The sequence below is a fragment of the Lacerta agilis genome, chromosome 5 (assembly GCF_009819535.1).
Source record: "Lacerta agilis isolate rLacAgi1 chromosome 5, rLacAgi1.pri, whole genome shotgun sequence".
NCBI classification, from domain to species: Eukaryota; Metazoa; Chordata; class Lepidosauria; order Squamata; family Lacertidae; genus Lacerta; species Lacerta agilis.
In genome coordinates, this window is record NC_046316.1 from 10,646,628 (window position 1) to 10,661,778 (window position 15,151).

The 15,151-nt window shown below is 43.3% G+C and overlaps 1 protein-coding gene across 1 annotated transcript; it reads right to left on the reverse strand.

Moving 5' to 3' along the window:
- Positions 1–2,819: 2,819 nt before the first annotated feature.
- BLOC1S2 (biogenesis of lysosomal organelles complex 1 subunit 2) lies at positions 2,820–7,753 on the reverse strand. The gene is made up of 5 exons (XM_033148508.1): positions 7,652–7,753; positions 6,586–6,702; positions 5,473–5,592; positions 3,761–3,865; positions 2,820–3,307 (listed from the first exon to the last, which is right to left on the reverse strand). Exons 1-5 carry the CDS (start codon positions 7,722–7,724, stop codon positions 3,276–3,278), a joined length of 447 nt encoding a protein of 148 aa, XP_033004399.1. The 5' UTR covers positions 7,725–7,753; the 3' UTR covers positions 2,820–3,275.
- Positions 7,754–15,151: the final 7,398 nt, after the last annotated feature.

The following is a 15,151-nucleotide window of genomic DNA, read 5'->3' on the forward strand; positions in this document are numbered from 1 at the left end:
CAGCCTCTTCTTCTTCTTTTATATTGTATGGAAGATTATACATTTTCATAAATATATTTAAAGAATATTATGTAGTATGTTTAATTTTGAGGATCAAAGTAGATGCGACTTGAGGAGTGAAAAGGTGTCAAGCCTATATTCCACACAAGGTGCTTCACCAAAAAATCAGGGAAAAATTTTCCTGTACAGATTTGTGTTTACTGCATGTACAGAAAAGCCTGTAGAGAAACTGCTAAGCTAGACTATATAAGGTGCAGTTGGCCAAACTATTTATCAGGGGGCAGCTAACCTTTCTTGACCAGAGTTCTGTATTCGAGGATCACCATTCCTCGGGAGGCCATAAGACGTGTTCTCACCTATACAGACTGCACATTCACGCTAAGATTCCAACATCTTTTACTCTGCTTTAAAGCAGCCACAGCAGTTTGGAATGGTGCTCGGAGGAGAAGGGATTACTGTTTTCAAATTGCACCATTCCTTCTAACTGAATCTTCACTCCCTGAAAAAAGTTGAGATTAACCTCCAAGGGATAAAAAAGGCAGGTATTTGAATTTGGGAAATGGTTGCTAAGATATTATCCAGAATGCTGAAACTCGGTGCACAAATAAAACACGACACCCTGATTGTGAGGAAAGTCCGAATCATGGGCACTTTGTCAACAATCTCCATGATTCATGAATGTTACCTCGTAGTAACAGGCTACCACAGAGCAAGGCAAATTGAATTATTTCTACAAGTGCTCCTAGCTAGTGCCGAACATTATCACCCATAGCATCAAGATAGGTTGTCGATACAAATAAGTCACAAAGCTGAAATTCTGTGGGGCTCCTACATCAGAAAGCCACCCAGAAAGCCCTGGGTGGGTATAAGAAAATGTGCATAAGAATTGGGCGACAATTCAAAGGAAATCTCAGTCTGGATTACATCACTATTCAGTAGTGCTAAGGGGCTAAGCTGAAATTCACCAGAGTACATCTCAATCACCACCATTTAAAAATTAGGATTTGTTTTTTTAAAAAAAATAACATTTCTGGGAGTGTTCCTCCATTTAACATTTTTGTATCTTGTGGAGCAAGGACTGTAATACTGGAAATATCAAGTTTTGGCTTTTTATAGAAATAGTTGTTTAAAAATTAAAGATCCTTGTGCATTATTTCACTTACTATGGGAAATTATTTTATCACCAGATTTTTCACATTATACCGAATTGTTACGTTGTTGTCGAGCAAAATTAATACAAAAAAATGGAGAAGTCTGATGCCACCCTGAGGCAGACTGGCATGAAGTAGTAGGAACCTTTCATTTGCATTCAATTCCTGGTACCTTGTGAGTGGGTGGGTGAATCCTGTCTGAAACAATGGAACATCAACATTGCAGAGTGAGGTGGACCAATCATTTACGAAAACAGGAAATTGCTTTATGCTAACTGGGTTGGAAACTAGTTGAGGCAGCAAATCCTCCCCCAAAACTGTTCTTAGGAGCTGTCCACTCCCATAAAGTGTTGAGATTTGTTAACGCAGGACCTTAGCAGCAGAGAGTCTCAAAATCTTTTACTTCTCCTACTAGCTGGCATGTCGCAGATAGAAATATTTAACCACTGGAAATTTGTAGACCAGCTGAAAAACCCTCACAGCCCTCATTAAGGTAATGAGGCTACTTATGAGTAATTATGTATAGCTTCCTCTTCACAGTAAGAGGTCCTATCAAACTAGATAGTCATCGGCCACGTTTCTTCCCCAAAATATTTGTTGCACAGGCTCAGCATATTCTCAGGAGAGGGAAGTGCTGTAATTGAGTCTCATCCAAGGAGCAGTAGGAGGCAGTGCTGCTGATAGGATTTGCAGAACATATAGGGGAAGACCTGGAGTTAGACTTCTCGACTCCAGCCTTTGTAGAAGAACTAGCAATTGTGATTCCAGGGAAGGTATTTGCCAGTGCATTCCTACATAATTAGCATCCATTGATGCCACAGTGCCACATCTGCCAATAAACATAGCTGTGGCAACCACAGAGGAAGCTACAAGACACAATTAGGCGGGGGGGGGGGGAACTGCACCAATTTTCCAAAGCAAGCATGGGACTGTGAACAAGGAGAGGGGCTCATATTACTAGATGGTATCCAGACCTGAGACACCATGGTAGGATACTAGTCTCGATGTATGCGGACAAAATCTGGAGTTCTTCTAAACTCAGAATTACAGTGGTACCTTGGGTTACATACGCTTCAGGTTACATAGGCTTCAGGTTACAGACTCCGCTAACCCAGAAATAATGCTTCAGATTAAGACTTTGCTTCAGGATAAGAACAGAAATCGTGCTCTGGCAGCGCAGCGGCAGCGGGAGGTCCCATTAGCTAAAGTGGTGCTTCAGGTTAAGAACAGACCTCCAGAACGAATTAAGTACTTAACCAGAGGTACCACTGTATGTTGAGCGTACCAATGTAGATTCTAAACACAAAAATCTAGACGTATATAGCCTTAGCACAACAAAAGCAGAGTGTTAATTGAATTAATTCCTGTCATCGCTCTCTCCTCTCCCGATAACACGACCCCCTACTGACCCGTTGCCCCATCTTCCCATCCAGTTCTTCGTAACATACTCTCCACTTCTGTATCAAGCCGGTGCCCGCCTGCGGAAGCTACAGATTGCAACCTACTTTTGTCCCACTCCATATCCACAAACTGCTGAGTCTGGCTCCAAACAAACAGCAGTCTGGAGGGGTCGCATGCGTAGTTCTGAGAATCAGCCCTCATACCACACTGGATGAAGCGGAAGATAATTCTGTCCCCCCTGAGAAAGAGTAAGAAAAGGGCCATCTGAATTTCCAGGTGTTTATTTCTCAAAAAAGCACGGCGAGAGAAGATGCTTTGCTGCAAGGCCCTATCACGTCACCTGCCAACATGGCACACTGGAAACTTCCACGTTCACAAATGAAGCAATTTTCAGAGCACAGAAGGGACTTGCTCAATAGGGAAGGAGGTACAGAACTGCCCAGTTAAGCTACTGCGGGGCCCTGGTTGAAGCCATTAACAGTGGCTTCTACTGATAAGTTTTCTGTAAAACGAGTGACAAAAATAGTAAAAAGAAACAGATTCGACAAGAAGGGAAAGATGTCTCAGCCTCAAACAAAGGGCAGGGCACCACTGTTCCTAAGAGTGCCCACATGACTCTCTCCAATGGTAGTTTCATAGTACAAGTTTTGTAAAGTTCAGTTTTCTTCAGATGAGAAAGTCATGTATTCTTGAAGAAAAGTCCTTTTACGCAACACACTTCTTTCACCGCTTCTCCAGTTTTTTGTACTTTGCTTCTGCGGAAGACAAACACACAGCCGTTAGGGAGAGCAAACTCCCTTTCAGTTATGAATCCAGGACCTATGTCACAGCCTCATGTAGTGCCACTTCGACATAACACCCAGAAGCTGTTTTGAATGGCTAGCACATTGCCCGGGTCCACTTACCTCTTTCAACTTCAAAAAGTTCTCCACATATGGGAGTGTTTTGGCTACTGCAATAATATGATTCAGGGTACATTTTACCACTTTGTAGTGTCAGTCATGCCTTGTATTTCTTTAAGAAACCTGAGTGGGACGCCCTGGAAATCCATTATTGCACAACAGCAACCTCCATAGATATATCATGTTCCAAAAGGGTAAAAAAAACTTGTCAAGGTTCATGGAGGGGATGCAACCCCCCTCCTGGTGGAAAAGGGGTAAAATAGGCACCGTTTCTGCACACTTTCTAGCAATGTCACCAGTACTTACCAAGTTTCTTTGAATATGCATCCAGCTTGTATGCAGCCTGTTCCAATGCTGCCACCTGCTCTTCAATCAGATTGATTTGCTCCAGATACGGCTGAAGTCCGGCATCTTGGAGGAAGTGAGAGGTGAGGGCAGGGAGAAAACAGTAAGAATTAGTCGCTACCACTTGTGTCACCTCTTCGGTCACTAGATTCGTGGCCAGAACTTTGTATATTTTCAAAACTGTCAAACTGGAAAGTAAAAATAAGAATGGAACGATTACGCAGCTGAGCCCATGTAGCTGAGTATTGCCTACTCTGATGGGAAAAGGCTCCCCAGGCCTCCCCAGTGCGGTCACCCAAAATCCTTTTCAATGCCGTATGTACTTGAGTCTAATGCGCCATCGAATCTAATGTGCACCTCAATTTTCAAAAACTTGAAAGAAAGCAAAAAAAAGTATTCGCTGGCGCTGAATGCAATGCTCATCGGCAAAAAGCGCACTCATTACAACAATCTGGACTCTTTATAACAAGATTACAAAGCTGAAGATGAACGAACTGCAGCTAAAATCTTATGTTCATTTTTCATATGGTCTCATCCTCATCAGAAGACTGAAAAAAGTTAAGCCACGCTTCCCCTGCCCGCCCTCCTAATATTCTTCAGTGGGCCTATTCTCCAGTCTTCAGAGAGTGGCTGGAAGTGAGATGTTAGAGAAAGGTCCTCTGCAGACAATTCTCCCTGTACCCCCTTTCCTTCATATTACATATAATTTTACAGCACAACAATTAACACGCAATGAGGGTCTACACAACCTGTCACTCAATGATCCCACTACAAAATTTGTTTAGACTTTAAGCGCCACTGTAAGAGTCTGAAGTAGATAACACTTTGATTTGATTTGAATGCACTACTTAAACCACCATAAACTAACCAAAGTCTGCCACGCTCTGGGAAGGAACTGGCCGGCTTACAGAGGGAGGATGCTCTGGCGGGTCCAAGAGCCCTTCTGCCACCTTCCCAAAGCCAGGCAGGCGGGCTTTGGGAAGGAGGCAACAGGGCCAGCCACCTCCTTCCCAAAGCCAAGGAAGCCCCCCACATTGCCCTTGCAATCTAGTATATTTCAGATTAAAAGCATATCATACATTAAAAGTACATCACACAAGGCAACGAAAATCTAACCAAAACATGTTGGGTTTAAAAGAAAAAAGAATTGTTTTTTGGAAAGCACAAGCTCAAGGAACGAAGTTTAATCCGCAAATACCCCTCCCAAACTTCTTAACAGACACTTTCTGATATTGCTCCAGCTTCCTAGACTCACCAACCATCCTACTAACACTGGGATGTTACTGCCAAGTACAGTCCCCTCCCCCATAACTCTTACATGCCACTAACACATAAGCCCACTCTTAACTTTTGCTTCTGCAGACAGACTTTTAAATAAACTCTTACCTGCTTCCCACCCCAATATGACTCCAACATCTATCGTGCCCACCCATTCAGGATAATACTTAGCAACTTCACTGCACATTTTGCATTCAGGGAGGGCCACCTGTGCAAACATTCCACTAAGTAATTGCTGCAAGTTTCCCCTCTGCAAAAGCTCTTTGGTGGCGCACAGTGTTATCTGAATTATTATTATTTATTATATTTCTATACCACGCCGTGTGATTGGACATAGATCCAACCTATAATCCAAACATGTTACAAGACACAAATGAAAGTATCTCTCTACTTACATTTCTGATTCAAGTCTTTCAGGTTTCGACTTATGTTTATTGCAATATCTTTCATTTCCAGGTACTTCAAACTAGTCAGTTTGTTCATGTTTTCCAGGAGTTTGTAGTCTTCACTAGTGGCTTTAAAAGAAGGAGAGAAAGTGCAAGGAGCGGCGGGATGGAAAGCGTTAAAAATGTAAATTATTTACAAGACGCCATTTTAATCTCAGTTAAAATTCAATGGGAGTAGCACAATGGGTTCACACCTCTCTCAAGTTGACCACTCCTCTGACTATTTTAAACATGGAATTTAAACCTCTGATCAAATTTGATTGAGCAAATTTGTTGTCTGTTTCTTGGGACAGTAGGACCTAAACCAGTGGATTCAAATTACAAGAAAGGGAGTTTAGATTAAACACCAAGAAGAGCTTCATGCCTTTTTTCAGTGGTTATCTAACCTCTGCCTCTATCATGGAACTGTACAGCAGGGAGCTGTATTCCTACTCTGTGGCCATGCTCAATCAAATTTCAGCTTAATAAACCAAGATAATAACAAGCATTATACCTCCTTTACTTCTGCATCATCACACCCCCCCCCCTTTGTACAATTGAGAGAGCAAGTTAGGAAGCCACAGTTAATTACAGCTTCCCTTTATAGTGAATGGTTTCCAAACAAGTCGAAATCCAGAAACCAACTGGCTTTATTTTCTGGCTTGTTTGGAAGCCATTAAGTAACCACAAACCGGGTAAACCACGGCTGCCTACCTTGTTTCACCACACAAGCAAAGGTATGAGCAAAGCAACCATTGTGCAAGCATAGGTCTGTTGCACAAGCAGAACAGCAGCATTCTGGGAGTTTCCTAGCAAAGCCATGCTACATGGATCAACTCTACTCCTTTGTGTGATATAGTCACATTCCTGGAAAACGTGGGAATCTTAAGAGCTGAGCTGGTATATGTGGCTTGGTCTGAGAATTTTCTTAAGAAATGCTGATTCTACTTCGGGGAGGTAGAAGATGCAAGACTCAGTCTGGACGTTCTCACTTGGAAGCAAGCCCCACAGAACTCTGCAGGCCTCTCTAGCATGGAAACACCCCAATGATATTGCAATGTGTTATATTTAATATAAACTTACCTGTCAGTTCACCTGTTAAGTAAATGGCCATTTTGTTGAACATATCCTTGCAAAGTTCATTGATATCTGCCTCAGCTGGTTCTGTTGCTTCTTCTGCTGTTTCAACAGCAGGATCCTCTGTTCAGATTTTTTTTATAAAACAAAACAGAAGAACAAGAGGTTAGCTGCTTACCAGCTGTATCCGCTGACGCGAAATCCTTGACGTGTAGCACAATATCAACAACATCAAGCAGACTTGTTTAATTTGCAGCCTCCATCTGGGCAACAGCCTGAAAGCTGCACAGGATATACCGCTGGGGGAAGGCGCCATCACGCCCTCAAACCAGTCCTGGGTATCAATACACTGCTTAGGCCTACCCCTCACAGGGTGGTTGTTGGGGGGGGTTAAACGAGGAGGTGAGATAACAACAAATACCACTTTTGTGTCCTGTGGAGGGAAAAAAAGGTGGGATATAAATGCATTAAAAATATATATATATATTGCATGATCCAGGCAAGGCTGGGAGAGATTCCCTGTCTCTGTGTATATGTGTGTGTGTGTGTGTGTGTGTGTGTATATATATATATATATATATATATATATATGTGTGTGTATGTATATATATGTATTTTATGATTCTGTATATATATATATATATATATATATATATATACAGAATCATAAAATTGTAGCGTTGGAAGGGGCCCTGATAATCATCTAGTCCAACTCCTTGCAATGCAGGAATTTGCGGGGATTATTATTATTAATTGAATTTATATACCGCCCTATACCTAGGGGTCTCAGGGAGGTTGACAAGATATAAAACCACAAATACAAATAAAAACAATAGCCCCCCCCCAAAAACCCCACATTTTAAAAGGGCATAGGGCTGAATCCGCGACCTTGGCTCTATCAGCACCACTGCTGCCAGCCCGTGCAGGCAATACTGAGGTAGGTGGGCCCAATGGGTCCGTCTCGGTGCATGGAGTCCCCTCACCCCCCACTTGCTGGGGTGACGGTTGGGAAAGCCGCTCCCCCCTTGGAACCACGTGACGTGGACCAGAGGTCCCACCCACTCCATCTTACGTTTGGGGCCTTGTCGCCTGGCCTCCGAGGCCTCCTCAGGCGGGACAGCAGCGGCGGCGGCGGCAGCAGCCATACCAAATCCACCTCCCCCCGCCGCACTTCCGCCGCTTGGGGAAAAAAAAAACACAACACAGGTTACTTCCGGTTTCCGCCAGACGCCCTCTCCTTATCCACCGCCCGCAGCGCATGCGTCAGGAACAGGCGCGCCGGGCGTTTCGGAAAAAGGGGTGTGTGTGCGTGCGTCATGTGGCCTCTTCCCTGTCCACGGATTGGGTGAGGTTTCGTCCGCAGACGTCATAATGATTATTTGGGTAGAGGGAGAGCTCTTTATCTTGGGAGCGGGCTTCCGGGTACGCTTGGTGCTATTTCTCTCCATGCCACCTGCAGCGGGGTAAAGAAGTTCTCAAATGAGGGACGTCATCTCACCTATTGAGTTTTAACATGGGAAACGGGGTTTGCATGTGAATCTCCCTCCAGCCTTTGCAGTGGAGACTCTTAATCTCAGGGTCGTGGGTTCAAGTCCTAACTTACGCAAAAAAGTTGGGGTTGGACTAGATGACTTTCGGAACCAGTGTGGATTTAAATTTTACGTATAAGCTAAACAACCTATATAGTTTAGGGCCCCACTTTCTTGGGTGCCCCCCAAAAAATTAAAGGAAAAAAAACCCTGGATGTACATTTCCAAAATATAAGATAAAACACAAATAAAATAAAACCTACATACAGCAACAATGTTTTGTGTTGTGTAGGCTCCTATGATGTAAGTAATGGACCCCGCCTGCTAGCCTGCTCCCTAAAATATCACCGGTTTGCTGTTATTATTTCATGTTGTAGCAAGTTTCTAGAGACTAGATTATGAATCTTTGTAAATTGTGTTTCGAAAGGAACTTTTGTTATTGCCAAATCCCAATGTGTTTGCATTATTAAGTTTGTTATGAATAAAAAAATCATTTTAAGTTAAATCTTAATTATTTCACTATTAATATACAGTGGACACTCGGGTTGCGAACGCGATCTGTGCGGGAGGTGCGTTTGCAACCCGCAGCGTCCACGACCCACAGCCCCGCGTCTGTGCACACGCGGGTCGTGATTCGGCACTTCTGCGCACATGCAAAGTGTGTTTTAGCGCTTCTGCGCATGCATGACGGCCGAAACCCAGAAGCAACCCGTTCTGTTACTTCTGGGTTCAGCGCGGAGTGCAACCTGAAAACGCGTAACCAGCAGTGTTCGCAACATAAGGTATGACTGTACTTCTTAATTGTATTTCAGTTCAACAATTACTTTGATAAAATACATATTTTGTTATGTGCAGATGGCTTTAGATACCTGTTAGGTCCATAAATTACCATTTGGCATATATTCAACACTAAAAACAGTGACAATTTGTTGTTGACAAAGGACAGCTGGACGTATAAAGGGCCCCATTACCTTCAGTAGCTTAGGGCCACATCAAACCTAAATCCGGCTCAGAACCCCTTCCAACTACCATCCTTGCATGAGGTCCAGGCAGGATTAGCCCAGTCATTAAGCCATGTCAGAGATGACTACAAGTGCCAGGCAGACCTTTTTCACAAACATTATTTTAAACATTTTTTTCAGCTCATTTGCAAATCATTTCCCAGAATGCTTTTGTTATTTTGCATGTCAGCTGCTTGTGGTACGTTTGTGGAAAAACCAGAGGCTTCTTTACTAGGCATTTTAGGTGCAGAGATTCCGAAGGGGCAGCACTGCCCAGAGATGGAAAGAAGACAAAGTTCCGACCAGAGACGAATGGCTGATGAAGGTGATGGACTATGGCAAAATGGCGAAACTGACTGGGAAAACCAGAAACCAGGAAGAGAAGAACTTTAAGAAGGAATGGGGAAAATTTACAATGTATTTAAACAACTAAACAAACACTGTAAACAACTAAAAACTTTGGCAGGTTTTGAGCAATGCTTGTGATGTACAAAAAACTGGCAAAATGTTTTTTTAAAAAAAAAATAGAGAAAATAAGGGAAGCAGTTGAAAAAAGATTGATAATGGTAACCATGGGAGAGCGGAGGGAAGACGAAGGATTCAGAGAATCCTAAATGATTGTGTTGTTGGTTAATGTTTGAATTTAAATTTGTTATGAAAAACTGTGTGTGTGTGTGTGTGTGTGTGTGTTAATAAACGTGCCAGGCAGACTAGCATTGCCAAGCAACGACCCCTTGGCTGTCAGAAACCATGCACAGTTCTCCACATGGCCATATTGTACAATCCTTTTGTAACTAAGTACATATATCTGCAATAGTTGCCTACTTTTCCCCATTTTACCTGCGTCTGTAGTTCCCTCCCCACAGCACAGACCTGGCCTCTCATCTTTGCAAAGCAGCATGCAATAATAGATTATAACATGTCTGCATTTAGATGGGTTTTGGAATGAAGGGACAATGGTGGCGGAATTTTAACTAGATTACAGCCTGCGGTGGGGGGTTGTGTGTGCGTGTGTGTTTTGGCCCTCTTTTGGTTTACTGTCTGTTTCCAAACTGACACACTGCTTATTTCCAATGCCCTATATTTCTGTGTGTTATCCCATGGTCAACTTCTCCTTTGCCCTCATCAATAAATAAGCAGTGTAGATGTAGGGCAGCCTTTATTCTTTAAGGAGATACATATTTTTCAACATTAAAACTAGGGGTCAGCAACCTTTTTCAGCAGTAGGCCAGTCCACCATCCCTCAGACCATGTGGTGGGCTGGACTATATTTTGAGAAAAAAATATGAACAAATTCCTATGCCCCACAAATAACCCAGAGATGCATTTTAAATAAAAGCACACATTCTACTCATGTAAAAACACGCTGATTCCCAGACCGTTCCGCGGGCCGGATTGAGAAGGCGATTGGGCCACATCCGGCCCACAGGCCTTAGGTTGCCTACCCCTGGTCAAAACAATAGACAAACATTGCACATTATGAAACAATAGATACTTCCCGAGTTTGAAACAACGTAATGAAAGAATATTTACACCGGCAACACAAATGTGCATGTGGGTTTAACCCTAGAATGAATATGATTTACTTACATTCCACCAATCAGAAAAATGACTTAATTTTTAATCCACTAAAATTTTGAACCCTGGATCGCAATCCAACATTAATGAAATGTTGCTTTAAAGACACAGACCATGATCCAACCCTATATGCCTATACCCATAGCTGTCAACTTTCCCCCTTTTTTAAAGGGAAATTCCCTTATTCCAAATAGGAATAGGATTCCTTGCAAGAAAAAGCTTGTTGTTGTTGTTCAGTCGTTCAGTTGTGTCCGACTCTTTGTGACCCCATGGACCAGAGCACGCCAGGCACACTTGTCTTCCACTCCCTCCTGCAGTTTGGTCAGACTCATGTTGGTAGCCTTGAGAACACTGTCCAACCATCTTGTCCTCTGTCGTCCCCTCCTTGTGCCCTCCATCTTTCCCAACATCAGGGTCTTTTCCAGGGAGTCTTCTCTTCTCATGAGGTGGCCAAAGTACTGGAGCCTCAACTTCAGGATCTGTCCTTCCAGTGAGCACTCAGGGCTGATTTCTTTAAGGATGGATAAGTTTGATCTTTTTGCAGTCTCCTCCAGCACCATAATTCAAAAGCATCAATTCTTTGGCGATCAGTCTTCTTTATGGTCCAGCTCTCACTATACCTAGTCCTGTATAATACCGTAACTAGTGGTCTCAGATGAGGGTGTTTAATCCCAGCCAGCCAGCTCTGTGGAGGTTGGAGGGGCATCAGGATGGCAGATGTGTGTCTAGATGCACATCTGTATCTATTTCCCATGTGTCCCAGAAGGCTCCTTTTATGCACATCTCAGTGAACCTGATACAGATAGACAAATGGTCTGTTTAGTCCAGGCTTCCTCAACCCCGGCCCTCCAGATGTTTTGAGACGACAATTCCCATAATCCCCGACCACTGGTCCTGCTAGCTAGGGCTCATGGGAGTTATAGGCCAAAAACATCTGGAAGGCCGAGGTTGAGGAAGCCTGCTTTAGTCCTTTGAAACCTAACTGCTACTTGAGCTCCTGTAAACAGAGGTTGACTGTAGGATTTCATGTTACATGCTCTCTAAAATCCTTCCTGCCTCCCCCGTTTCTCAGCGATCTTCTATGCCGATATCTGCTAGTGCTGTGGCTTAAAATGGATCCCACATTATATCTGATCATCGTTCGTGAATTCACAAGAAAGAAAAAGCACGAGAAAGGTATTGAGGATATTCTTGAGTGCCCCTGAGAACGAGGTGGGGAAAATGGAAGGCTCATTTGCAAGGGAAGAAAACCTTGGAGAAATTGAAGATTTCAGCACAGCACTAGTAACCTCATATGGTTTGGGTTTGTGAAAGTTGGCTGTGCAATGGTGTCCCATAAAAGTCAGGAATACACTGCATGCATTCAGTTATCAGAGCTAAATATGATCCTCGGTTACGTTTGTGGATGTGACTCTCAGGCTTACTCTCGTCCTCTCTTACTGCATGTTTGCTCAGATTCCTCAGATGGATGCTAATCATCTCACGTGTGTCTCAGCATGCTAGAACAAGTGAAGACTAAGTTATAAGTGTTATATATTCCTCAAGGGAACCGCCCAGTTTTAGAATGAGTTGTTTTATCTTTTCTTTTGGTTTAAACCATAATCCGTATTAAGGTAATCTCTATGGGAGGTCCTTACTTAGAATAGCGTGCAGTTTGTCTTCCTGGATAATGTTGTGCCCTGGGGCTAGTTTTTATACAAGTTTTTCCTGCAAGGATACAGCTCAGGCTGTTGTATGTTGTCCTCACTTGGCAGGTAGTAAAATGATTTTCACATTGCACTTCCTACCAAGGAGAGGGCCTTTGATTTCTGCATATTCCTGCATTGCAGAGGGACAGATTAGATGAAACCTCAGGGTCCCTTCCAGCTCTATGATTCTCTGAACTAAGCAACTACTTACCTATAATATCATCTAGGGTGCACACTCAGTTTGGTAATCTGTTGCTTTTTTATTTCTTCGATGACAACTGTCTCTCACCTGTGTGTTTTAAATAATAAAACCTAACCTTTGGGTTAAGTAAACTTGTGTATTAACCACACGCATAAAGGGATTATCCACACTTAACTTTTGCCCCACTCTTTCCAGACAGAAATCTGCACCTTAACACTCCGTGTCCAAGCATTGTTGTTGTTTTTGTCCCAAGCTTCTCCTACGAAAGCTGCTCTTTAAAGCTGAATTGGAGCAAACAGTCAATACAGGTTTTACGTGTGTTGACATTTGCTCCAAATGAGTTTTAAAGAGTGAATTTTTGAGGGGAAAGCTTAGGAGCGGGGGGAGGGGGAGGGGAAAGGTGCTCAGATATGAAGCTTTCAGACCCCCCCAAGTGCCCCTATTTTCCAGGGTCGATTCTGGATTTACAGAAGCTGTCCTGGTTTCTGATTTGATCCCGGAATGTCCCGCTTTCCCTTAGTACGTCCCTATTTCCTTGGGAGAAATGTTGGAGGGGATGGAGTAGAACATCTCTGTTTTTACTGGAGAAGTGTTGAATGGCATGGGATGGTGCCTGGGAAGAGTGTAGGAAGGGTTAAGTGTGGATAAGCCCTCAGTAAACACACATGTTAATGATCCCCTGGGCTTATCTCACATAGATAGACACCAATGCCTTTGTCAATAGGCACACAGGAAGCTGCCAGTCAGATCACTGGCCCATTTAGGTTGGTATTGCTCTCACTGACTGGTAGGGCCTCTCCAGGATTTTAGACAGGGGTCTTTTCCTAACCCCTCTCTGGCACAATTGGCTGGTGTGGTTGGGTAGAGCCGTCCTTCAACACTAGTATTACTGTAGCTTACCTGTTTAGACTGCAGGGGAGCCAATCCAGGAAAGCTACAGAAGGCAGCTTTGAGACTGGCTGACAAAGTTATTTAGAAAGGGGGTGATACGGTAATTCCTAGGTGCTGGGTGGTTTGAGGTTGCCAGCTTGCAGAAATGTAACCCAGTACTGTACAACTGAAGCCATTAAGAGTTTCCATTGCTCTGCAGAATTATAGTGGGTGCTAGCTGTGCCGGATTTACGTATAAGCTAAACAAGCTATAGTTTAGGGCCCCGATCTCTTGGGGCCCCCCCCAAAAAAAATTTAAAGGAAAAAACCTGGATGTACATTTCCAAAATATAAGATAAAAAACAAATGAAATAAAACCTACATACAGCAACAGTGTTTTGTGTTGAGTAGGCTCCTGTGATGTATCAGATAAGACATTATCATATAAATTGACAAGCAGGAGAAAAACAAACCTCTCAGATTTCTCTTGAAATCTGTTGGAGACCGCCTTTTGTGTGATGTAGGTGTGCTGCACCTCTTCTGTGATGTATGGATGATGCTTCTGGGGGGTGGGGGCTGGACTCTGAGGGGGATTTTTTGAAAAGTCTTTTTAAGGACAGGCAGCCCTTTGTTTGGGGTTCTTCTTCCCTGCTCACCTGTGTGTGAGGAAGGTACCCTGTTGCAACAGAACAATAAAGATCAAGCTTACTAGCTGCTTTGCTTCTAATTATTCTCTGGTTGCCTCTGTTTTTTTACTCCTACTGATGGAGAACCTGCAAAGGACTTTACAAGGGCTTTTGTGTACCCCATAAGGGAATAAGGGCAGATTTTTTCTTATAACACCTGCTAGCCTGCTCCCTAAAATGTCACTGGTTTGCTCATTTCTATACAGGTGAAACTCGAAAAATTAGAATATCGTGGAAAGGTTCATTTCTTTCAGTAATTCACTTAAAAGGTGAAAATAATATATGAGGATAGACCAGGGGTGTCAAACTCAAATTCATCGGGGGCCGCATCAGCAGTTTGGTCACCCTCAAAGGGCCGGTTTATCTGTAGGACTATGTGTCCACTCCGTGCACTACTTCAATCATTTTAACTCGGGGTGAAAGGAGAGCACGGTGGCACTGGTGTAAATCATGGCGCTTCTGATAGGACTAGCATACACAAACCCATTAATTAGTAAACAAGCACCATGCCTACTGAATAGTCACCATGGCACAAAGCAATCTGTTACATGCAGGAGGGAAGCTGAAGGGCATTTTCATAAGTGATGCTATACAAGCCTTTTAAACCACTTCTGAAACCGAATGTGAGACACAAGCTTTAAATCGGATGTGCTTGTGGCTTTCCAAGGTGACACAGGTTTCACACTCCAAAAAATGGTCTCGGTTGAGTGTGAACCAGCAGAATTGGGGGTGCAAGGGAACCCACATGTGTGTGTGTGTGTGTGTGTGTGTGTGTGTGTGTCTTATTGGTTTGCTTTATTATGTATGTTGTGCTTTTTCATGTCGTGAACTATCCTGAGATCCAAGGGCAGCAAACAAATTTAACAAATAACAACCATAACAACCCCAAACTTTTTCCTCAGGGCAAACCCCGTCGACGCCCAGTAAACTCGCTCCCCATGCAACATGCATAGCTGTCAACTTTTCCCTTTTTTAAAGGGAAATTCCCTTATTCCGAATAGGATTCCTCGCAAGAAAA

Coding starts and splice junctions, on each gene's coding strand:
- BLOC1S2 (XM_033148508.1), bottom strand. CDS start 7,724: ATGGCTGCTGCCGCCGCCGCCGCTGCTGTCCCGCCTGAGGAGGCCTCG. Junction 3,866..5,472: donor GAAAGACTTGAATCAGAAAT/GTAAGTAGAGAG, acceptor ACTTCCTCCAAG/ATGCCGGACTTCAGCCGTAT. Junction 3,308..3,760: donor TGCATATTCAAAGAAACTTG/GTAAGTACTGGT, acceptor TGTCTTCCGCAG/AAGCAAAGTACAAAAAACTG.